The sequence below is a fragment of the Poecilia latipinna genome, unplaced genomic scaffold, assembly GCF_001443285.1.
Source record: "Poecilia latipinna isolate Pla-1442-1.1 unplaced genomic scaffold, P_latipinna-1.0 Scaffold2317, whole genome shotgun sequence".
Lineage (NCBI taxonomy): Eukaryota > Metazoa > Chordata > Actinopteri > Cyprinodontiformes > Poeciliidae > Poecilia > Poecilia latipinna.
Genome location: NW_015114933.1, coordinates 23,310 through 48,213, shown reverse-complemented (window position 1 = coordinate 48,213; position 24,904 = coordinate 23,310). Strand labels below are relative to the sequence as shown.

The window sequence follows — 24,904 nt, the reverse complement described above, 5'->3', positions numbered from 1 at the left end:
TTGTGATGAGTGGGACAACATTCACTGTAGAAGCTGCCACAAGAAGATACTAAAAGTAAAACTGAAGAATAAAAACAAAAATAAAAAAGGATAGGTTAGGGGGGGAAACAAACAAAAAAAAAAACAACTTTGACAAAGTAAAGATGGAAAGGGAGATAAAAATGTTTGAAATAGCTTGACCAAGAGAGAGGCAGCAGGGCACTCAGACTGATGATGACAAATAACTCCTCTCAGTCCATTCTCACCCTCGTAGCAGAGCTACAGGAGAAAGAACAACATGTTCTTTTTTAACATCATCTGAACGACTGGTAATGGCATTTCGGTGTACGAGGGAATGGTCAGGAGATGTCTGGAGGAGACTAAAACGCTCTTTACTCCGGCGTCGAGTTGCACAGCTGCTTGCCACAAGCATGCGTTCACTCTATGACACTGCATAAGCCTATCTTCTTGCAGCAGCCGAATTAATTAGTGAGGACTAATCTTTGGGTTTATTCGCCTCTAATGAACATTTGCATATTTGGATTTGGCCTTTATGCCGGTGCGCACACTCGAATTTCACATATGCCCGGTCACGCTCGTGCGCGCACGCACACAAGCAAATTTAAAATAACCTTCCAAGTTGTGATTTATTGAGAGGGATTTATGTGCTTATTAGCATAATAAGTGAACGAGGAAAAAGCAGAGTGAAAATAAAACCCTCTTTGATGCGTTGAAATGAAAATCGGTAACAGGGTGAAACACTCGTTTACTACTTTTATGGTTGCGGTAATTATACCTTTGTACAAAAAAAGACTCTCTATTTTTATTATGAGCTAATCTTTTGCGTCTAAGATGAGCATTTGCACTGCAAAAAGTACTTTTGTAAAGTTTCAGAGCTCATCATAGCACAGAAACGGCACTGGTGCCTGATTAAGCTCAGCCTTGATATTCTGAAGCCTTCAGACAAAGTTTTATGCTCATCCTATTAGATCCCAGTGCTGCATTTGATACAAGTCACTACAATTTTTCTTTAGAAAGGGACCAGCAGCACCTGGCAGATTTAAATCGTATTGGTCTCAGAGATTTTACTGTTTAAATGTCAATGACGAATCTTTATCATGCGTCACTGAAAAAAAAAACGGCAACCTTTTTTGTCTTACCATCTCGCATGAAATCAGTCAGTTCACAAGTTTACATACGTTTCCACGGTATTTGGTAGAATTGCCTTCTAAACTTGATGACCTAGATTAAACATGATCAGAGGCTGCAATCATTGATTTGTGAACACACTGCCTGATGATGTGAGAAGCTGCAGCTCTGAGTTTTCATGTCCAACTTGGGGGGGAAAAAAAGTCTAAAACTTCTCAAATATGTAATCATTAATCGTGTGACTTTTTTTATGCGTCAGTGATTAAGCCTGCGTACGTGTTTGTCTGCGTACTGTGATTAGAAAGTAACCTGCAGTGTTATAGTTTCTCTTTTATTTCATTATTTTGTCTCCGTCGCCGTAACCCGTCAAGGTACTGCAGAGACGATTTAGTTCAAACTGTACAGCGCATCAAACGTTGACATTTATGTTTTAGCGATCCATTTTTAAGTAAAGGTTTATGACTAAGGTCGATGAAACCAATTAGTTAAGACTCCAAGCATGCCTTGGAGACGTGCAGTAGAACTCCAGGTGACTTCATTTTCTACTTTTCCCCTAAAACAAAACAAGTCGTCATCGTTAGAGCGGAGCATTTGAAGAACTAACTACTTGTTAATCACTTTGGATTGATTAACACAGATTTTTTTTGGATTGATTTGATAATATTTCTCTGGATATGAACAAGATCTGTTTGTAAAGAGCTTTGATTTGCTGGCATATCAATAAAAAATAGAGGAACTGAATTACATTTTTTTTAATGAAAATGAAGACTGCAGATACTGACGTTCTTTGTTGTGATCTAATGTTTTAATTTTCATGGTCATCTTCCTCACATTCATTCTTTCACTGTGTTCATCTTGCTCATGTTCAAACCCCCCTCCCCCATATTACAAGCAAGTCGCGACCACCTACGGGCGACACACACTGAACCCAGACCCATGTGTGAGTTGAGCCGAATTAACAGGACCGGAGGCACCTTGAAATCAATATGAGCGCCTATAAGGAATTAATGAGGTCCTGAAGATGAAATCCAATCCATTTTTATAGACGGCAGCCGTCTGGCGTTTGGTATTCATGCCCAGGTTTGGATTTGTTCGCGACGGCGCCGATGTGAGGGAGCACCGAAAAGAAGTTAGTCCTAAGCGTCCCTGGCAGGCAAGGCTGCATGTGTCAGGAATGAAATGTATTGTAATGTGTGCGTAGGAGCATGCAGGACAAACCACAGCTCTTTGTCAGGTGTAACATCTTTGACAGAGCTTTTGTCCTTTTTGTTGTTTTTTTTTCTCCCTCCCCTTCTTCTTCTGTGTTCTGCATTTGATTCTGCACAGCAGGGCAGAGAAAACAATTTTTCCTCAGTAGCTCCATGTTCCACATGCTTGTTTGCACTCTAGAAGTCAGTCTTGCCAAACTCTTTCAGCCTGTCAAGCACTTTCAAATGGACAACGCCGACTGAAACCTGTTGCTTTCAGGCAGTGGATATGATGGGCATTGTCTAAGTTGATCCACTGGGCTTCATGGTTAAAAATAAAATGAAGGCCAAATTGCAATCGAAAGGGCAAACATCCTTGTCGAAATGCCTGATTGTGTGCTGCTAAAAAGGAAGGCAAAGCCATTTCTAAATGTTTCAATTATCAATGCAACAATTTTGCAATTCAAGAAAAAGAACAAAACAGAAATAAATCAAAGCAAGTCTATTTAATGTAAGCATTCAGTCTTCTTCAGTTCACATATCCAATTGATTGATTCAGATCAACCTGAAGTAAAGTTTAGCTCTTTGTTGGGTAGATTTCCTGATTTGCATACTTTACCAAAGGGTCAAAGAAATAAAAGATCATGTTAGACCAAAGCAACAGCAGAATAAGAAGACAACTGGAATTTATAGTGAGGAACAGTAACATAAAATCTCTCAAAAATTAAAGAACACAGGTGAGAACTGCTCAGGATGGCTATGAATTGGTTCAGAGTAATACTGAAAGCACTTCCCTACAAGAATTAGGTTGAGAACTAATCCAGAACCTTTTTTTTCCTTTTTAAATGTTGTAGTTTTTCGTATCTATGACACATTTTGTTGCCTCGACTTTAAACCTTAATGTCCTCACACTATTCCATTCAGTGTAGAACATCCTGACGTTTCCAACAGGCCAAACCACTGTCAAATTTCTTCCTTGCTAAGCATGAAATGGATAGGAAGCAGTAAACTCTCCTGACTCCTTTCCTGCCCCGAGGAAATCAGCTAAGCTGCTACTCATGTCTACCTTCTCATCAGTTTAAGTAATGACAGGGCTTCTCTCTGACAGCTTGACAGATATATATATGTCATCCTATTGGGCAGTTAAAAAAAAAAAAAAAAGAACTGGCCACATCCAGGAAATTCTTCTGGGTTACTAGAAGAGTGTGCTCGATTTGTTTTTCCTCTTCTCGTCGTTCTTCATCGCAAATCGGCGTTCACGTAAAAACATTTGCAGCTGTATGGTCGCATCAGCAATTTTTGGTACGTGTAGCATCTACTGCACAGCTCTCGGCAAACCAGACGGGTGTTTCACGTATTCAAGAAGCTGAAACGACTAAAATTACCCAATTGTCATGCGGTGCAACGATGCCACTCTGGTCCACGCAAAGCACCTACGATGCTTGTACCATTAGTCAGTTTTGCAGTCTGGATCAGGATGAAATTAATTGTCTGTATTAAACCAAAGACTACAGTTCTCTTTGTCTAATGTTCTGCCACAATTACCCATCTAATTAAGCTAATACACCACAAATAAAGGGGCAGGATATTGATTAGCACACAGGATATTACTATGGAATGTGTTTTAAAGTAGTTTTGATAAAAAGGAGTAATTACTTGAAAAGTCAATCGAAGTATGAGAGCTGGTATAGGCAAGTGGTCCATCTCAAACCCAAATTAGCATCAAGTGCTAATATATATATTTTTTTAGATCATCCCTAATAAATACACGAGAACACGACAAACTCGTTGCGGTTACACAATCATTAAATAAAAACTGTGGACTTCATGTCAACAGCTGGAACCAGTTCAGCAGAAGGTACTTGGAGTCGTCAGCTGTAAACTGTAAAAGGAGTGTCTGCTACAGGTTGATGAATCCACTGTTTGTTCCTAATCAGATTTGTGACCTCATTGTATGCACCACCCTCTCTTTAAAGCTGGAGGCATCTCCTTGTTTTTCCTGACATACGCTCTTCTCTCGTTTCTGTTCGGATTACGTGCACATTCCCACTCAGACGAGCATCAGAACAAAGTACTGTACTTCGAGCCATAGATCAAACTGCCGTGCAATAATGAGAATTTCTCTCTCTCTCTGCAGTTCTTATGAGATGTGAAATGACATGATGCACCATTAATCAGCGTATCGCAAGAAAACGCAATCCCCACTTCCAGACAGCTAAACGACTGTTACTCCGGCGCACTGCGCTAGCTGGGGGGAAACACTACCGTCTGCGTTTCTCCGGGTTGCGTCAGGTGCAGAAACTGGAGCAAAGGCTGCTCGTGTTTGGTGAGTGTGAGGAGTTCGCTACGATCCGGCTTTTGTTCAATCTGTCAGCACGTTGTCAGCACCTGGCGGGAGCACCGATTACACACATTCGTTTTTGCCAAAGCGCACTCGTTGTGTGCAGGTGCAAAGTAAAGCAAGAAAAAAAAAAAGAGAAACCTCATCAAGACGTAGAGCTAAATGAATGTAAAGATAAAAGCACAGATGTACCAAATATTTATACGCTCTCTGCTTTATATTTTTTACCCTCTTTTTTTTTTTTTTTTTTTTTTTTTTTTTACCAGCCAGCAGCTGCTAAATGAAATTCAGCCTTTCAGCTTTCTGTTAATGACATCAGAGACCACAGGCAGCTTGGCTGGTTGCTTGCTGAGTAAGAGAGGATTTGCTCTAAATAAAAAAAGAAGAAGAAGAAGAAAAAAAACAATCCGTCAGAGAACTCCAAGAGGCAGAAGTAGAGATGAAAAGTAGCTTTCATGTCTCATAAAAGTTGTGCGAACCAGAAGCTGAGCGAGGAGGCAATCATCTCCATATCTGCCTGCGAGACATTTTAGACACGTCGTGGTCGATTATTTGTTCTCGTCGCAACGGAAAGGGAGGCCCGGCGCGAGGCGATTCGTTTTTGAGATTTGTACAAACCCATTACGGATTCGGGAGAAGAGCCGCAGAAAGAAAGAAACTTTGCTACAAAACATTATTTCTAGAAGAAAATTTCCTTCAAAATTGAGGTAACTGTCCATCCGTCTTGACAACTACAGTAAATATATACAGTAGTAGCGTGAAAGCAGGGGACTTGAAATGGATATTTTCGCATTATTTTCAAAATCTTCAACCCTTCAAAAAAAAAAATTTTTACACCGCATTTTGAAGAAGCTCTTCAAAGGAGGCTCTCAAAATGCACGACAATTCACTTGAATCTTTTTAAATCAGCACTTCATCGCTGGTGCAGAGGTGCAAAGTCCACAACTCTCTCTGATAGCATCAAAATGACTGGAGATAAAAGTGGAAAAGAAAAAAAGAGGGGAGGAGGGGGAATTTTTTATTGCAGTAACATGATGTTGACTTGTTGGATAAAACTGACACTGCTGGACTTGTTTCATTAAAACAAAAACAACAACATCTACTGTCCACGTAAAAAATACAAGAAATCTAAGGTTAAAGAAGTGACCTTGAAAACTTGCTGGAATTCAAACAAAGCATTGGGACGGGAAGGAAAGCAGATCTAGATCACACTGGAAGCTTTTAGTATGTCAGGAACCTGTCAGTCTGCCGGGAGGATCATGCAGAATCATCTCTCAAGGCTGAAAAAAAAAAAAAAAAAAAAAATAAAGAGAGAAGTAGCTGCATGAATGGAAATGGGCTCAACAAAATTGGACATTATCTTTCCTCGGTCCCCAAAGACTTGCTATCCGCTGCAACATTCAAACAGCTGGGTCAAATTTTGGCAAGCGACATTAAAAAAAAAAACAGAAAAGATTTCATCACAATTTTGGCATCAATTATCCAAGAAGGTGGGTGTGTTAAGATGTGGAGGATGTTTTCTTAGCATCATTTAAATCCCACACCCCGGCCGAGTATTATTGTTGCTGATCACGTTCGTTCCTTCTTTATTCACAGCGCTACAATCTTCTAATAGGTACTTCCAGGAGCATAATGCACCATGTCTAAAAGCTCAAAACGTCTCAAACATGATAATGAGTTCGTTTTACTGGAGTAGGCGCCGCGGTAAGCAGAAATATCAGCACCGTGGACGTGCTGCTGGCAAAATCTGCTGTAGCTGCATAAACACCGGTCAAAGTCGTTGACACCCGTTTTGAATCTGCGTTAACGGAGGCGGTTCCCAGTAGAGTTGAACCTGCTGGTAAAAGTTGTTTTTGTTCAATGCTGTTCAAGGGCGAGTTAGACTTTATGAGATCAACCAGTGGCTCTGAACTTTCTGCAACTCTGTCAATTCATAAATAAGTTGGGTTCCTTCAGACGAAGAAGTGGAAACACGCGGCGCGTTTCTCTTCGTAGAACTACGAGTACCAAGTACGTAGAAGAAGATGGGCTTCTGTACTGCCAAGAAAAAGGACTGATCGTCAAGCTACAAAGTTGCGACAAGCAAGTAAATAAAAGGGAAGCGTATTAAACGGTAAATGGCTTGTACTTTATCTAGACCCCCAAACCACTCAAGCACACACTCAAGTGCTGTATTAATTACAAAGTCACTGCAAATTTGTATAAGGATGAGAAAAAAATTTGTGTTTTGGGATTCTACACAAAGACATAGAAAGTATCCCGCAGTCGTAACTTATTTTTCTGCTAAACCTGTAATCTGTAATGTGATGATCTGGTGGACACATTTTACCTTCTTTTACTTACTTTTTTTTTTTTTTTTTACTGAAGGTTATTTGATGGTGAGAACCTTATGCTGGTTCATAGCGAACAGTGACCGTTATTCCTTAATGTTAAAGGCAATGTTCACCAGCAAACAACCCCTTTAAGACTACCTGACAAACTCTCTACAGTCAATATCTGCCAAAATGTTTGCCACATGGAAAAACCATCTAACAAATCAGTTAATCATAACATTTGTCACTCACGGGGAGTTTCACGCCGTTCTTTTCTGATTTCATCAGACATCTGCATTTCTTATTCTACCTTGAATAATAAAAAGAGAATACTTGGTTTCAGTTTTATCTCTTTGTTACTTTTTATTTCACAATTCTCCTGTTATTTTTTTAGCATCTTTGCCTTTAAAAATATCCACCTCTCATGTAATCCTGCAGTATAATTTTATTATAAAAACTGAATGCTTTTGTTGTAATGTGTCAAACTTTTTTCCGCCAAACTTTTCATTTCCTTTCGGTGTTTTAGGTCGACTTATTAATTCTTGATTTCGCGTTCACTTTTTTTTTTGTGTGGAAGCTTTAGTGCTAACGCTTCTTGAAATATACGTTAGCCAACCCTAAATGTGTCGTCTCCAAATGCAGCCCTGCGCATGAATAAGAATGACTTATTGGAACCATCAAGATTAAAAGTGCTGTTTTATAGAAAGTTAATCAAAATCCCAATCTCTTTCCTTTCCAAAGCCTGCGTATTTAATCTGGCTCCACTGATGCATATAAGCAACACTTGCACACCTGCAGAACTTGGCTCATTCCTTCTGGCTCATTTAACAGAAGGTCCCACTATCAGCTTGATGCCAGCAAAACCAATGAAAAAGAAACAAATGGCATGCCTTACTAACTCGTAAGCAAAGCCGCTGCTGTATTTAAGACAAAAACAAACCAATGCAATAAGGCAGTGAGGTAGGACTAATGTAAGGCTGCTCAATGGCTAAGTGCTTTGATTGATGGCTTCATGGACCAGCGCCTCAAACGCATTTCACACGTAATGATTTATGGTCCCAAAGATGACAGCCTAATGATTTAAACAAGCTCCTTAATTAAACCTCAATTTGGGATCTATATTCAGCCTTCGTCCAAAAATAAGTGGAGACTTTTCTCCTCTTTCATTGTTGTTTTTTCTTTGCCTGCTATGTCACTTGGATGTAAATAAAACCTCGCAGAAAGATCAAATCTATTTGACGATCTGAAACATTTGGGGTAAGATCTCGAAACGCTCAAATTCAATTGGGTTTTATTATTTGCATTTAGTTGAAACGTTAGTCTTCCTGCATTTGCTAAAGTTTTCTTTTGCTGTGTTTTTTTCTTTTTTGTTTTTTCATTTTAAATTCTGCCATCACCTCATACAAGCCCTCACATTATTTTATTCCCATTCCTCCTTTGGCTCAGAGCTAGTTCTAAGGCAAATCTGCCAAGACGGAAACAAACAATCGATAGAGGAGAATGGGAAATGAATATAAGACAGAGGCTGAACTTAATTTGACAAGAAAGCATTGAAGCTGCCAGGGGCAACAATGTTGCACCACTCAAGTCTGGGTGAATTGCGAGAGCTGGAGTTTGTGCAATTGTAATTAAATGGATCTCAGGCCTGTGATTGGTGCAAGTATTTAGCCCGAGTCGAATTTATTCTTAATATGGTGTCTGAATTATTCACCTTGAGGCAATGCATTAAATACAAAGCTGAGAAAGCCAAATCCTAAATTTTGATGGAAAGTGTTACATTAATAATCAGTTACAGTTTTTATTTTCACCACTAGGTGGCCCATTAAGACGAGGCTTTAATTAATGAGGATCCGCCAAATCAAACTGGTTTTCATTTTATTTCAGAGTTTAAAATCGTCAACTACATATATATATACATATGTACTGATAACTGTGGAGGTAATCAGCTGGATTCCACACACCTGTGACCATGGAAATATTTCAAACTTCAGAGGTTGCTTATTAAAATGGACTAGTGACACTTGTTTTACATTGTGCCAGTGCAACAAATCTACATTACATACACATTTTCTTCCCTTGAACTTTATTATTAAAATTAACTTTTAAATGAAATGTCAAATTGTTGCGTCTAATCTGGTTTGAACGCTGGAGTTTACCAATCCAGGAAAAGGCGTCACAATTTTTGCTCGCACGTTCTGCTAAAACATCACGAGTTTGCTATTGTTGACGCGTTTTCTGAAATCCTGTTGTGTTTTTCACTTCGGGGTTGCCGTAGCGATCCAGCTTGCTCCCAGATGGCAGCCAGAAACTTTCCTGCTTCATAAAGATCGATTTTCAGCATAACACCACTTTTCATGAATAATATGAGGGCATTGACATATGTGGCTAATATAGAATATATTACATTGCTAAATTATTACTGATATATATTAATCCTGATAGTATACTCAGCAAATATAAATAATTCAGCAGTCATTATTCACATTCTGCTAAATCACGGCCTTGACACAATTTAGATTTGCTCTCGAATTATACGGCGGCGTATTGAACTTTTCTCATCTAGTTTTATCAGTCCATTCCTCTTTCTGCTGGTGGACTTTTTTCTTTTTTTTTTAACGTTAGCATGTCTTTTATCCCACCGCTCTTGAGCAAACACATTCCTGTACAGCTTAAACCCAATCAGGGGAGGGAGATGGAATGAGGAGAGACGGTACAGACAAAAAGCAGATGTCAAAGGTAAGTGGGAGAGGACGGGATGAAAATTGGATTCAGGTACAAAAAAAAAGAAAAAAAGAAAAACTAGGGACGAATGGGGGGAATGTAAATGAAAATAGGAACAAGAAATGAAGACATAAATCATGAAAGGATGGTTGGTAGAAAACCTCAGGAGCTGATTGGACTGCGGGAGACGCCTTATGCCACATCAAGGCACCAGAATTGTTCCCTATTGCAATAAAATATATGCATTTGCCTATGTGCATGGAGAATGTGCTAATATATTCCAACACCTCTCCTACGTGAGTTCTGAAACAGAATATATGCATAAAAACTTATTAAAACATATTTTACACGTCACTCATTAATCTTTTTTTTTTTTTTAACCTCTTAAAGAACGGGAATAAATGTATCCGTTTTCATCTCCACGATTCCTGGCAGGGAAGGCAAGTCCAGGAGTGGAGTGGCCATCTTCCTTCCTCAAGTTTTATCGTACTCTTTAGCATTGTTTGCTTTAATTGCCACAGAACTTGTCAAATCTTTAGGGGAGCCTGTACTGATTACTGAGAGGAGATTTAAATAGGACTTAAGCAGGATCTACAGAGCATTCTTTGCTCTTTCCTATGACTGCAAATATGCCAATTAGGCTCCAACAGCTTAGTGGAGGCGATCCCAGAGCAGAAATCTCTACTGCTGGCCAAAAACGTGAAGCCAGTTGTCATTTTTCTACGTTTCCCTTGAAATGTGCAAATCAACCAGATGAAATCTAAAAGCTTTAGCAAAAAGTTTAACATATTTGTCTTTCAAAAGACTGATATACGGCACAGTTTGACGTGCTGAGGTAGGAGTTAATCCTGAAGAAGGTAAAACCAAAATCGTCTCAGATGTAAAGAGCCACGAAATTAACGCGGAAAACTAAACAGTCAAAATCTCAATCTACATCATTATCTAAATCTACATTATTAGATGTAGATGTAGATACATCTACATTTGTGAGACACAAACTTGCATAATACAAAATAAAAATGACAGAAAAACCTCAGTTACTTCCTTATATACATTAATGTTAAAACAATTCTTAGAGGTATCTAATAGTGCATCACCGATTTTGTTGCAAAATACATTTAAAACGGCTGGATTTGCAACTTTTTTTAGGAGTGTGATTCCTGTTTCCGACTTAATCCAAGTATGGATATAATATATATATATATATATATATATATATATATATATATATATATATCCTAAAATAACTACATTCTGCTATGTGTTTATGTCTGTGTTTCCAGATAGACGCCTCAAACTCCACAGAATTGCCTGTAACGGCAACAAGTAGTTTCACATCCCTACTGCATCTAAAGAGGAATATCGCTGGATGTCACAGTCACGCTCTGTACTGCACGACTGCCTCCCATAAATCAACCACCGCAGAGGGCATCACGGAAAGTGGTTAGATAACCACGTCCTCCACAACAAAATGGAAAAAAGGATCATTTCTCTGCAGGTAAATGACACTTCAGCTCCTCAACTGTTACTTTTTCACTGCACAAAACTGTGGCAACGTGCGTCTCTCTGCAAACTGGCCTCTTGTTGCCTACGAAAACATCCAGAGAGAAACCTTAGAGGTGCCGTTTTTCGCTGAGTAAGAAATGCGCGGAATGTGCTCAAAAGGCAAGAACATCAAACTATCGCTTAGTGGCTTTTAGAAGATAAATTCACCATTAATAACCCTCTCCAAAGTATTAATTATTGATGGTAAACTGGGGAAATATAAAACTCCCAGTGAGTGTGTGTGGATGTCTGCAGACAAGCATTTCCCCAAGACTCCCTGTTTGCCAATGAGAGAGTAAAGCTACACCATTAACTTCTGCTGGTAGCTTAAAAAAATAATACTCTCATAATAAATAACTTTTAAAAAGTAAAGTGAATACAAAATCTTGAACATCCCTGAGTCCCTAGTCTCACACCAGAAATTATCTTAAACATTTTACTATGCATAGTAATCAGTGGGCAGTCGTGTTCATGCATCTAAGCTACTTAATCACTCCATATGCTGACACCTACTGGCCAATCAGTGGACATTCACAAAATATGTCTGCATGTCACATGGAAGGCCACTGACAAAAATGCAGAACGCCCGGAGACTGCATGCCCAGGTACAGAAAAGAACGGAAATTGAGCGGAAATTACTTAAAGGACTAACAAGACTGTTAAAAAGTGCAATATTTTACCTGGACTTTTTACCAATGAGTTTGATAAACAGTGCCAGAAAAGTAAAAAAAAAAAAAAAGAAGAAAGAAAAAACAGGATTTAAGGGCACAAGACTGGCTGGTTTGGCTATTTTAGAAATTCCATCTCTATCTGGTTTACAGAGAATGGATGGAAAGAGAAAATATCCAGACAAAAATAACTTGACGTCTGGGGTTGGAGGGGAATGGCAAGACTTGTTCCCAATCAGAAAAATATAGACTTGGCCACATTTTAAATTGTTTTCCTTGTCATTCTGTAAGAATTGCATATGACACTTTTTTTTTTTTTTTTACTACATCTGCAAATGTTATTGGACCCATCAACCCCAGCATGCAAAACCTGCCTCTTTCATAATAATAGAGGCCAGCTACTGCAAACTACCATACACAGCTTCATGAAATATACATCATTACAAATTGCTTTGCAAATGGCTTTTCAGAAAGCTCCATAAACAGCAGACCTGAAGAGTTAACCATCATCACTGCTAGATGTAAGCTTAAGCTCAAGATCTCATATTTGTTTTGTCAAAATAATGCACTGAATTAAATAAACTCCAAGAAAACAGATTTTTTTTTTTTTTTTGGTTGACTACCACTCAATCGAATCTCTAATAGAGTGAAATCAAGCACATCACTTTTTTTTTTTTTGATGTTCTCAGAGTTTACCAAGAATTCTGAAGGCCGACTTATCTCGATGCCAGAGAAGAAGATTAGCATATGCAGAACAAAGAAGTAAAAAAATACAAAATTGAGAGATACAAAATATAGATGTCACTCATTCCCCAGAGAGCGACATGTCGCAACCCACACAGACAAAGAGACAACTGCCTGCATCGTACCAACCTTGTTTCCTCTTCACAGAACACTTTGTTTCGTTTCTGTGTTTACCGGAGGCTTGCATCTCCTGTCACCCTGAATGTTGTTGCTCTCTGGTGCACTGAATCCACCGGTGGAGAAAAAAAATAAAAAATGCATGCACTAAGCGAGCATGTTAATGTGTTTAACTCTAGTTTTCTCTCCCCCTCTGTATGCATAACCGTCCAAGTGAGAGCAGGCTGAGCCAAGGACCTGTGGTTATTTATTTTTTTTTTTTAAAAAGATCAATTTAAGTCAGCGTACTGGGGGAGGGTTGGAAAAGAAAGAGGAGCGAGTTCATTGTGCAAACCGTGATCGTTGAACTTTAGAAACAAAAGGGCGGGCACGATATTGGCAAATGCGTGAGGACGTGGATTCAATCGACGCACGCAACCCGCGGAGATTTGCCTAAAAACACTCCAGTTGTATTTAGACATGTTCTGCTCTTCTGTCTCTTTGCTCCAATTAGGAGCTGGTCTACTAACAAACACTAGTGTGGTCTGTCCAGAAATCATTGTACGTACATGCATAAAAAAAAAAAAAGTTTAAAAGAACTTGCCAAGAGAATACAGACACCTGAGACTACGAAAAAACATAAAATAAGCATAGTGGTAGAGGTAATCAACACATACTGCAGCTTGTGCCCTCGTCCAGGATTTTTATCTGCAGCCACTGGGGATACAAGTGTGTCTGAGTATGTGGGCTTATCTGTGATCTGCTGTCTGCCATAGTCAGCTTCCCCCTCTGGCATCTTTTTATATATATATTTTTTTATTTTACCAGACCGCTTTCTTTCAGTATCGCTGCGTTTTTGGCTCGAGGGTCTGAGTGGACCGAGCTGATGAGCTCATCAGCGGTGTCTCGAAGTCTGAGAGCCCGGGATTTCCTTTTTAATTTTATTATTATTATTATTATTGTTGCATGTGTGCATGTTTTTCGCTGACAGAGAAAGTGAAGCGATGAAAGCCGAAAGGCGTGGTGGCGCACTCGGATCGTTAAAATGTATTTCTCAGATTGGAGTCACTTGGAGAAGCTACCAAAGAAATAAAAGCCAGAACAACCTGTGCTTCCACTCGGCTCCTTTGAACTGGTTCAGTGGGGGATCCTTGTTCTTTCAATTCTAGAAGATTTTAAATAGACCTGCTACTTGGCATCAACTCGGGGTCCATATCTCAGTATTTTTAAAGAACTGGTATTTAAGACACTGACTAACACGGCTCCTGATATCTGTTGTTGGTCCACTGGTAATTTGTTTCACGGCCAAAGCTCCAGTAAGCTGTAGGAGCTCATTTTGCACTGATGGTCACAAAAAACAACCCAATTTTTATACATGGCTTTCAAAATTTCCCCGTTATGTACACTTTTTTTTTTTTATCCAAAAGAAAAACTATTGGCTTCTGCATATTCTTGGTGTTTAATGCCACGTGGTGGCATTAAAGCATTTTAAGAGCTCCATTTTAAGGATGGAGCTCTTTGCTCCATCCTTAAAATGAAACAATGTTAACTGAATTTTATGACGTCCAAAGTAAAGGACAAAGATTTTTAGAGAACATTGTTTTTTAAAGTTTTGTCTGCACACAGTTGACTAGAATCACATTTAAATATGATTTGAGCTGAATTATCAATAAGCTGATTAAAAAAAAACAAAAAAAAAACAGATTGTGGCAGTTTATCATTTCAGCTAACTTTTCATAAAATCATTCTCAACAGGATTAAGATGAGACTTTTGAGAATATTGTTGCTTTATGCGTCATGTCAGAAGCATCTTTGGAAAAAGTTTTATCTTACTTTTATGTTTGTGTTGTGATATTGTATTGCACAGTGCACACTAACAAATGGTGCCCTCCTGTTTATGACTTTTAGTAGACAAGTGTTTGAAGACCTATCTGTACGCTGGTCTGCTTCTTGACATGCACAAGTGTCGCATGTGAGACAGTCCTATGAAGGACCGTCTCCACACATGACTGGTTGAGCTGCCGCGGTCTGTTCCCAGCGGAGACGATGGCTCCCCACCTGAGGCTGGCCTGTGGTGGGGGGATAGAGGAGCGACTCCTCTGTCAGCAGGCAGGACTCCCCATGGTGGCCCTGGTTCTGTGTCTGTACTATTTTGGCAAGGGGCCGGTGTTTTGGGAATGACGTTGGGGGCTCTGTTGGGGTTGTGTGTAGGTTTGTTCGACTGAGAGCTCTGCCCTTGCTGTTGCTGGGTTATTGGATGATGGCCCACCTTCCCCACAGGGTGGTGTTGAGCTGATTGTGGGTCCTGAGGATTTTCTAATTCCCCTGGGCTGTCTTGCCGTGTTGGACTGCACGGGGCCCTCACTTCATCTGATCCCGGATTTCTGCAGTGAGCTCTGTGGCTGCCTACTGGGTGGTTGGTTCTCACTGCTCCATGCAGGGGGAGTCTTGCTGCTAGATGCCTTTGTAGAGCCTTGTGTCTTTTCCTGTGCGCCCGCTGCTCCTTTGCCTCGGGTTCCCACCTCTGTCAGGTTTATGCTGTTCAACAGGTGTGCCAGGGGTAGCTGTGACCCTCATTGATCCATCAAGGGCTTACCCTTCTTCCCACTTTACCAGGTAACATATTCATACATGCACACACCGTTACCCTTTTCTTCCTCACAAAGTGTTGTTCAGTGTCTATTTCCTTTCTCTTTTCCACTGTGCAACCACACAGTCTAGTTCATGTAATAAAACTGATAATGCAACAGAGGGCAGTGTCTCAAAATCCATTGTTTTAGGAGTAAAAGACCCCCTCACACAAGTCTCCCTGCGCTTTTCCATGTGATATGCCATAAATGTCAGAACAGGACACGTCAAAAAACGACTCGGACTGTATCTGGGACCAACCCCCTAAATTGGGACATATCTAATAGTGACTCTTGTTCAGCTGTCCCACTTTCAGACACCTTCCTTGCAGAACCCGTCATTTGTAATTCGCAATGTGCAAAACTATTAACACATTATTATGCAAACACTAAAGATGGTGTATTATTCCATTAAACATCCTCAAAGGTTACAAACTTTTACTTTTGATACTTTGAGTGCAATTTGCTTTCAGCTTCACTCACTCACCAAGACGTTCTTGTTTCTTTTTAAAGTTGAATCCTCTTTCAGTGTGTAACCAAACTCCATAGATAGGCTGCTGAACTTGTTTTAAGATGCAGGCGAGGGACAAAGTTGTAACTGTTTCAGAGGCACCACAACATGCACTAGATATGATATAGCATTGCAATTTCAAGCTTATAGGACTCTCACACGTCTTGTGTAAAAAGTTTTATACATGGTGTGATTTCCCTTAATTTTGTCAAAATGCATTAGTTTCTCCACTTTTCTAATCCTCATTTGACATTTATGTTTTGTTATGTCATTACAAACACCTTTTCCATTGTTTAGAGGAAAACATCGTTCACATCGCTCGTCTGTTTCAGAAAAACAACATCATTCCTTTTTCAACAGGATCCCATCATCAGAACGGTGGTGAGGTGGCCGCTGAGCGGTTTGTGTTCCCATCATGAAAGTCGGAGTACTTGGAATTAATGAACTCTAGCACATGATTAAAGGACCCTGGACACGTACAAGCCGACGCGCACAGATGCCACGGGGGAAGCAATAGGCGGTCAATGGGAGTTGCGGACCTTACAAACCTAATTATGTGAATTAATGGCAGGCATCAGTCAGGGAGTACGCAGTGTGTCACACTTAAGAACATGCAGGCCCAATCAGCCGGAGACAAAAGTGCAGAGATCACACCAACTGGTCGTGTCCCAGTGTGACGCCTCATCCGCTCCTGGCTCACTTCTTTCGTTTGGTGAACTGACAATAAAGCTTAAAGGCTCAAACTTGTTTCACACAAACAGCGCAAACGCATAACAGCAGGAGATTCCAACACAGACAAGGAAACATGTACTGTGTAAACACACAGGTACAAGAAATATTATGTTGCTGTCATTTCAAGCATTCATTTCAACAAGGTATTTCCTTTTCTTGATACATTTGGTTATTTGCATTCCGTAGATGTTGCGTTTTGTTCAGGCTCTCATGAGCCGATGTACAATGTACAATAGAAAGGGACTCATTCAGGGAAATCCTTTCAGTATTGGAAGATGTTAACCTGTTTTCATAAAGTGTGAATTGCTATGAACCAGATTTTTTTTTCCTGATACTATCTTGGTGAATCTCCTCTAAAATAAAATCACATAATAGCAAAAACAAGTCTTACCTGTGCATTTTTTCTGCGCGCTGGTCCGTTTGCCGTGCATCCCGAGCCTGCAGTCGAAGTTTTCCTCCCAGAACTCGGCAAACCAAACGTTTCTTCTGTTGTTGGACAGAGATCGGCTGCGGAAATACCGGTCAAATGCTGCACAGAAGACAGAGAGGCCAAAAGTTAAAGCAGCACAAACAGGATTCGAAGAGCGGAGACTGAATCGCCATCACTGACGAAAAGGGGTGGGGCTTTAATAAATCAGCATCTGATGGGGCTCAGAACTTGTACCGAGCTTACCAGAAATGTTAAAATTATTCTCAGCAGTAAAACACATTTAGACATGGGGGGGAAAAAAATAAAATTAATAGCCACTATGTGATTTATAATGCGATTTTGGTGATCTCCTTCCTTCAATTTAATAAAACAGAAGATGGGAAATAGTAAAAGCTTTCCAAACACAAATGAATGGAAAAAAGCAGATGGCATATGGTAGGATAGGATGACCAGATCACTTTAAGAAAAAAAAAAAAACAGGACGCTGTTCACACGGAGGCTGAAACGAATAAGGCAATTTAAGTCGATCCTCCAACACAACATGCTGAGGTTAAACTGCAACAGTACATGTCACAACATCCAAAGCTCACTGAGAAACAATCAAGTTGACTGAGACACCCTGTGCCATGTGTGACTCGGCGTACAAGCTGACAAGCGCTGCCTTGATTGATCTCATCTGCTGTCACAGATGTGGATTCGGCGCGTACCTGTTCAGCTTTACAGATAGGCAGACTGCTGGGAGAACAGTGGGTTCGCTCCATGTGCAACTCGACGGGAAGCACATGTCATGTGGGATCACCCGCCTCCTACTGTGATGGCAGATGTGCTCAAAAACGGTAACATAAGCATCCCTTCTTCTGTCAAAAACCACGAAGGGGGGAAAAAAAAAAAAAAAATCCTCACCCGCTAAAAAAATTTCCTTGCCAAAATGGGGGGTTTATTCTTTGAGACAGAGTTCGTTTTTTGGGGGGTTTTTTTTGGTTTTTTTTGATGAATGCTGTTTAATTTGCATTTTTCTTACATTGTTTTGTGAGAACTAGGAGACAACATTCAGTAAAGGAGAACTTTGTCTAAAGATTGAATCCAATCAGTTAAGAAGAATTGTAAATCTAATGAATCGTTTCAATAAAAACGACAAAAATCTTTTTTTTACATTTTCTGTTGTCTTGTTTCCAATGCACCTTATAAATGTTGAGTTGCTTTTTGACTTCTTGGAAAGTGACACCTGAGCTTTTAAAAAAGCGAACATCAATGATTAATACAATCACACTTTCTTCCTATAGGCTTCTCACACAAGTTACAACCCAATATTTTATCTGCTGCTGCTATTGCTTAATGAAATGCTTGGGTCAAAGCAAAGCCCCTTGTTTTACACTTGAAGAAAGCCACACCAACCATTTTCATAATTTCAAGGCCAGATGATAGATGAAGTAACCTTTAAATATGTTACTTCATCTTTTAAAACTTGCATATTCAAATTTTTAAGGGTTGGAAAGAACATTAGATGATATTCATAGCAAACACATGAAGAAAAAGTGGGATTAAATCTGCTGTCTTACAGGCATTTTAACTTCATGTTGCAAAAAGTTACAGCTTTGCACAGCATCCATAGCTGGATTTTTGGTTATATTGCTATTTATTTGCATTTTTATTAAATATTTTTTAAATGTTTGTGCCAAACTATTTCATCCTCTATTCTTTAATATATTAAAGGCCAACATATTTAAGAAAAGTCTTTGATTATTTAAGTTACCAAATCTCTTCTAAGGCTTTTGTTACAATTTCACCCTCCAGGGACTTTCGACGAGAAGCAGTTGAGGCCAGATGTATGACGTTGCACCGATCCACCTTTTATGATTTTTCAGAACGTGACACGTTCAAATTAAACTCTTACCATCCACAGACACTCGTTTGGGTAGGATGGTGATGGCTCCCTCGGCAACCATCTCTTGGCCAGTCACTGGAGAGCTCTTGGACCCCCAGCTGTCTGATCCAACCCACAAGAAGTGACCAGTCTGGTTGCTTCTTTTAGCAGCATCAAGAACTCGCCTATTAAAAGAAGATGACAATTAAAATTATGGCTTGTACTGCAGTCCTAACGCTGCTGATAGTGTTATGCGGTGTAAAAGGAGGAAGACAATCGTCTCCCTACTTAATAAATGTGACATGGCGAGGTTAAATACGTCAATCTAACCCAATCGCAGTCATGTGAAAGTCCTTGTTCCTTCTATTTTGACTGATACAACAGTTGTCGTGTGTCTGTAAATTAGAAGTGTTTATCTTGTATGGCTTGAGACATTTCATTTTGGCCACTTTTCCAAAAAACAAAAAACAAAAACAAAACCAGATTTGTGAAAAGCAAAACAAAAGTTCAAAACTTGGGGAATTTTGAAAAGAATCTCTCAGAAACCTGCCTAGTGTGTTCCTTGGTCTTCATGATGCAGCTTGTTCACTAATGTTCTCCAACAAACCTATGGCACCTTCACAGACAATCTGCACTTAATGTTAAAATGTGGAACGGATATTTTTCCAAGACCCTGTAATTAACGGCTTTGTAAAAAGGTGCATAGATAAAATTGCGAAGTACAAACCGTATGTCGTCTTCATTGGCAAACATGATGATGGCCCTGGCATTGGAGGTCTCCATTAGTCGCCTGATGATCTTATCAAACTCCCCCACTCTTGGCTCCCTTGGGATCTTTAAAGACTGGGCAATACACACACCACCTAGGTAAAAAAAAAACAACAACACAAAATCCACTTTTCACTTTACAATCACCAGATTCTGCTCTTCGTTCCACACTTGTCGGTCAATCCTGTCTGGACGCATCATGCAGTTTGTTAGTTCTAAACTTGGTTGAAAGCCCTCAGTGTCGACGTCTCAACAGTGGATGGTTAGAATGGCAGGAGGTGCAGAAAGCAGAAAAAGCAATGAAGGTATCGCAGTACTGACAGAAGGAAAAGGAGCGGAGACTCACAAAAATCAGCTTAAAACAAATAAATGTAAGCCTCTGTTTGCATGGGGGGGGACAGGAATCAGTCGTCAATAAAGGTGAAACATACATGAGTCCGCATCGTGATTCCTGTCCTCCTTGGAGCAAACACATCTGGAAAAATCTCTGCCAATGCCAAACTGATGATCAGCTCATTTGCATTTTGCTCAGTGTAATTATTTTATTCACAATGTGCAGCATTACTTTGCTAGTTTGTTAATTTTCCCTGTCCTTTTTTGCCTCGGTTTCAGACGCACGCCTCCATGCGAACACACACACACACACACACACACACACACACACACACACACACACACACACACACACACACACACACACACCAGTCCAACACTAATCCAGACTTTATATGTTAAAGCTTCAAACCTTGTAATTGGCTTTGCTGAATTACACTGTTAGCTCCAATCAAAGAAAGGAGAAGGAATTGTTTTCCACAGAAGACAAAATGCATTTGTCTTCATGTTCCTTTTATTTTGTCGTCTTGCCTCCCTGTGCGAGTGCAGAAAGCGAGGGTGACTGATATCTCCCTGCCTGTTCCAGCCCATTTATCGAACATCTGTACAGTCTGTCGCTTTCACTATATCGCAATCCTTAATCAACATACAGTCACATTGATACCCAGGCAGGCACACACACCAGAGTGCATGACTGCTAAAACAAATTCTCATTAGCCTCAAATTAAAAGCCTCTCAAGGCTAATTACAAAAGTGACAAAAGCTGCACAGACGCCCCATCATCCAACCCCTCCCATAAACACCAAACGCCCAACCCAACATGAGGCTCAACTCGGAATGAAAAAGCATCTCTGTATTTTCTAAGTAGATCGTCTCGATGGAGCGTTTCACTCAGGCAGAACAGGGATTTGAACGTCTAAAGGCGGTTTTGACATTTTTCCCCCTTAAAAAACACCTTAAACCTTAAATCGTGTCTTGGCATGACTTAGTCTGAGTCAACAAGTATCCTCATTTGATGAAGCCATGCTTTTAAGTAAAAATTGCTTTTGCCGTTACTATTGTGTTTTTCCCAGAAATTATGAGAATTCGGACCCACTAGCTACTGGTTTCATGGTTCTTCAAGTCTATTTTTCAAATTCTTGCAATGAGTGTTTGTGTGACATGATACATTATTAAGGCAACGTTTACAGAGTAATGCACTGAAAGTCATTTTGAATCCAACAATGATTTCAGAATTCACTTTTAGAAAATCGCAAAAAAATACTATTATATTTGATCTTTATTGAGATTATATTGGTTGTTGTTTAACTATAAATCTTTGAGTCTCTAAAAAAATATTCCTCCACAAATAAAACTTGTTATAAAATAGGTTGCATCATATTTCAACATTTATTTATAACCATTTTTAACAATGGCAGCTTTGCATGAAAAACATCTGAATATAAGTGATCAAATAATTATTTTGTGTTATCAACCCCAGCAGCCATCTGAAGTGAGTTTGTTCGAACAAACCCACACACACACACACACACACACACACACACACACACACACACACACACACAAGTTTCAGGTCAACTTTGCCAGAGAGCAGCTTCTTAAATCTGAATGTCAGCTACTCATAAAAGATGCTAAGCATCACAGGATTGGAACAAAATTAAAAATATGGAGAACAAGAATCAGTCATTTTTTTTAAGGTTGCTTGTGGGTGGTGAAAAGCTGTTACCAATCAAAAAAAGATGCATGCATTTAATTTTCCATGATATATTTTTTAGCACAGCATTGGTTTAAAATGTTAAGTTTGTGTACACAGTGTAATCGGAATATTTTTCCCCCCCTCCCAAACCTAACTCTTTCCCATATGAAGAACGATGGCCAAAGGCATGAGATATTCCAATAACGCGAGCAGTAAATACACTATTTGTCAGCCAGCATGCTGTCATTGGATTAAATCTCAGTCAGTCATATTTAGAGCAATCAATTAGAGACACTGGCTGAATCGATTTTTAGTTTTAACCCAAAGCAGTAGTTGTCTTCTCAATAAATGAAGGCTCATGCTGTGGCTGATTGTGCACAAATTGAATCATTTATTATCAGTTGATGGCATAACATCACACGCTGGGCAAACTAATGTGAGCTTATTCAAAATTCCTCTTCATTTACTTCAAATAAAGCCGTTATTGGTTTGCAGGATAAGTCAGCTTTGCTGAAAAATCCCCATTCGCGATGCGCTTATATTTAAAGGGCTGAATAAAAATTCGATGTTCACTTGACACGAAGGGAATGAGCTGCCCGTCGGGTCACCAGCAGCCTCCGTGAAGGGGTCGGCTTAAGGTAAAAAGAAAGCTGCGGCTGGTTGAGGTCGCCCTGTTTTCCTGACTTCACAAATTACTTTTTGAAAAATGCACCAGTTCTACAAATACTAAGAAAAAAAAAATATCCACAGCTTCTAACCTATGTTAACAGACTTAATCATTCCTGCTTCTTATTTCTAAGCTAGAAACATTTTTAAAGCACATGCTAAATGTTTCTAAATAGACCAGATAGTAATAGCGAGACTTTTCTTTTTTTTTTTTTTCTACCGTTGCTTATAATTGCAACATCAAAATTTGGTCCATGCGGTGGAATGTAGAATACTAAATAAGCAAAAGCAATACGCAGAATGGGCTACAAAGTTGCACCATTGTGAAGAAGAAGGGAAATATCACAGTTTTAAAAATTAATCACAAATAAAAACTGTAAAAATGTGGTTTATTACACTTCATTCCAACAGATAAAGCAAAATTTAATCCAGTGCCTTCAACAGAGTTCTAAAAAAAAAAAAAAAAAAAAGTTAATTAAAGAATACAATCCCAATCAATGACAGTCTAAATAGGAGGACAGTGGTGCTCTAGTGGAGGTGGGTCCAAAATTGATGCTCCTGCATCATAAAAGAGGCAATCATATTTAATGACTGCCCCCTGCACAGAGTCATAATCTTTCACGATTCCTCTTCTTCTAAAATAAGACTCGTTTTTACAAGCTGTAAAGATAAACATGCTAAGTGTGTTCAACACCTCTCCAAACGAAATCCTTATAGTTAGCAATTAAAGGCATTCTGCCTTCAGATTGAATTCTCTCTCTTGGAGGACGTGAAACTCTGCTGTCTCAGCGTTTAATTAATCTGCCTTCCTCCCACGCACTCTTCTCTCGGCAACATTTCATCTCTAACCCAACAGAGACAAACACAATGGGGGGAGGAAAAAAAAAAAAACAGCGCAGGAAGGGTTTATTTTCCCTCCATTTTATTCTCGCTTTCAGTTTATCAAGTTTCTTAGAAATCCCTGCGGTCTTTGAGGAATGCTAATAAAGAAGTGACTACGCGACTGTAGATCATGATCAGACCATTTTAGAACATTATGTCCAAGTTTCCCATCAGTTGCAGGATGGCAGATGCTTGAACATTTAATGCGAGACATAGTGGGGAAAGTAGGTACTGAACACATCGTTTCTTGGATACCTGATGTGGATGTTGCTACGACATCCACATCAGTGGTTGCTAAAAACCCAAAGCAATCCACACCTCCAAAACAATACAAACAAGACTCTGTGACTTGCTTAGAGTTTCAAAAAGAGATAGAATTAGCAGATATAGATTGTTTTATTTTTTTTTTAATGAAAACAATTTGTCTATTAGGGTCCACAGTTTGTCAAAATTCATGTTATTTAATTTCTTAAGACATCATATCGACCCGATAGGCTTTCTGTCTAAAATCCTAATCGCCCTATTAAACATCATTCTCAGGGGTTTGATTTTTTTTTTTTTTTTTTTTTACCGGAGCCGCTTCTGTCGATGACTTTATGAATTGGAAAAAAAATAAGGATGTATTTTGCAACAGCAACATAGTCAATACCCATTTATGAGTCTTCAGTTATGCTAGATTTTTTTTGCAACTCTGGCAGCACATTAATGCAAGAAAGCGGGTTGATGACGTTCCATTGGCTTCATGCACTCATTTTCGTTTTCAAAGCTTTACAGATTTTTTTTTATGAGGTGCTGCGTTGCTCCTTTGCATTGTGCAGGCGACTGCTGTTGTCGTGTATGTGGATTTATGACCTTTTATCGTCTGCTTCTCATCTATTTTTGTGTGCGTGTTTTTTTTTTTTTTTAGCTGCAACTCCTGCATTTTAAAGCTGGTTTCTCGCTCCTGTTGGCCACTTGTACCAATATAACTTTTCATCATCTGTGAAGAACCTCTAATAAAAGCTGCACAAGTACCACACACCCTCACCGTTACATCCACATATTTTGCAATGCATTTAATGCTGGCGTTAGCGCTTGAGCACACGGAGATGCTAATGTGGCCCCCCTGCCGAGTGAGATGGGAAATAATGGTATTGTTAAATCTACATGTTTTTATGCCGACGGAACAAGTCTTTTTTTTTTTTTTTTTATGTTTGTTACAGTGTGAAATAAGACCTTGTAACTCCAAGAACAAAAGCAGGTTGAATTCAGAGTCTCTGCCTTTAATGATTCCTCCTTTCACAATGCAGCATTGTCTCCGTCTGATTATGCCAAGTGTGTCTCTGCTACTAAGAGACCCGAACTCAATGTCAATTATTAATCTTAGCACAATATTCGGTGTCGTTGGGACTACACACGAGGGTTTATGTGCCCGACAAATCCACACGGTGGGAAATTAATTTCTCCCTCCGGCTTAGCGAGCGTTCCTCCGTTAAAAGCCTTCCCCTGCATTCACCCTCTCACGAATACCTGCTAGTGATTTGTTACTTAGATAATTTTCATGGAACCCCAAATATCACGACACTCACTTTTTCTCTCCAAACCTCATTAGCGCATGCTTTAAAATTAAAGCCGCCCTCTGCTTCTCCGTGCTTTTGTTCACGGCTCGCGGCG

The 24,904-nt window shown here is 39.5% G+C and overlaps 1 protein-coding gene across 1 annotated transcript in view; it reads right to left on the bottom strand.

Annotated features, from left to right (window-relative positions):
* Positions 1 to 19,791, bottom strand: part of LOC106937317 (metabotropic glutamate receptor 8-like) — a 58,766-nt gene extending 38,975 nt beyond the window's left edge. Inside the window, exons 1-3 of the mRNA XM_015018749.1 lie at positions 19,634 to 19,791; positions 18,937 to 19,091; positions 17,004 to 17,141 (exon numbers count right to left, since the gene is read on the bottom strand). Of these exons, the coding sequence (XP_014874235.1) occupies positions 17,004 to 17,141; positions 18,937 to 19,091; positions 19,634 to 19,689 (349 nt within the window). The 5' untranslated portion in view covers positions 19,690 to 19,791. The remainder of the gene's footprint in view (positions 1 to 17,003; positions 17,142 to 18,936; positions 19,092 to 19,633) is intronic.
* Positions 19,792 to 24,904: the final 5,113 nt, after the last annotated feature.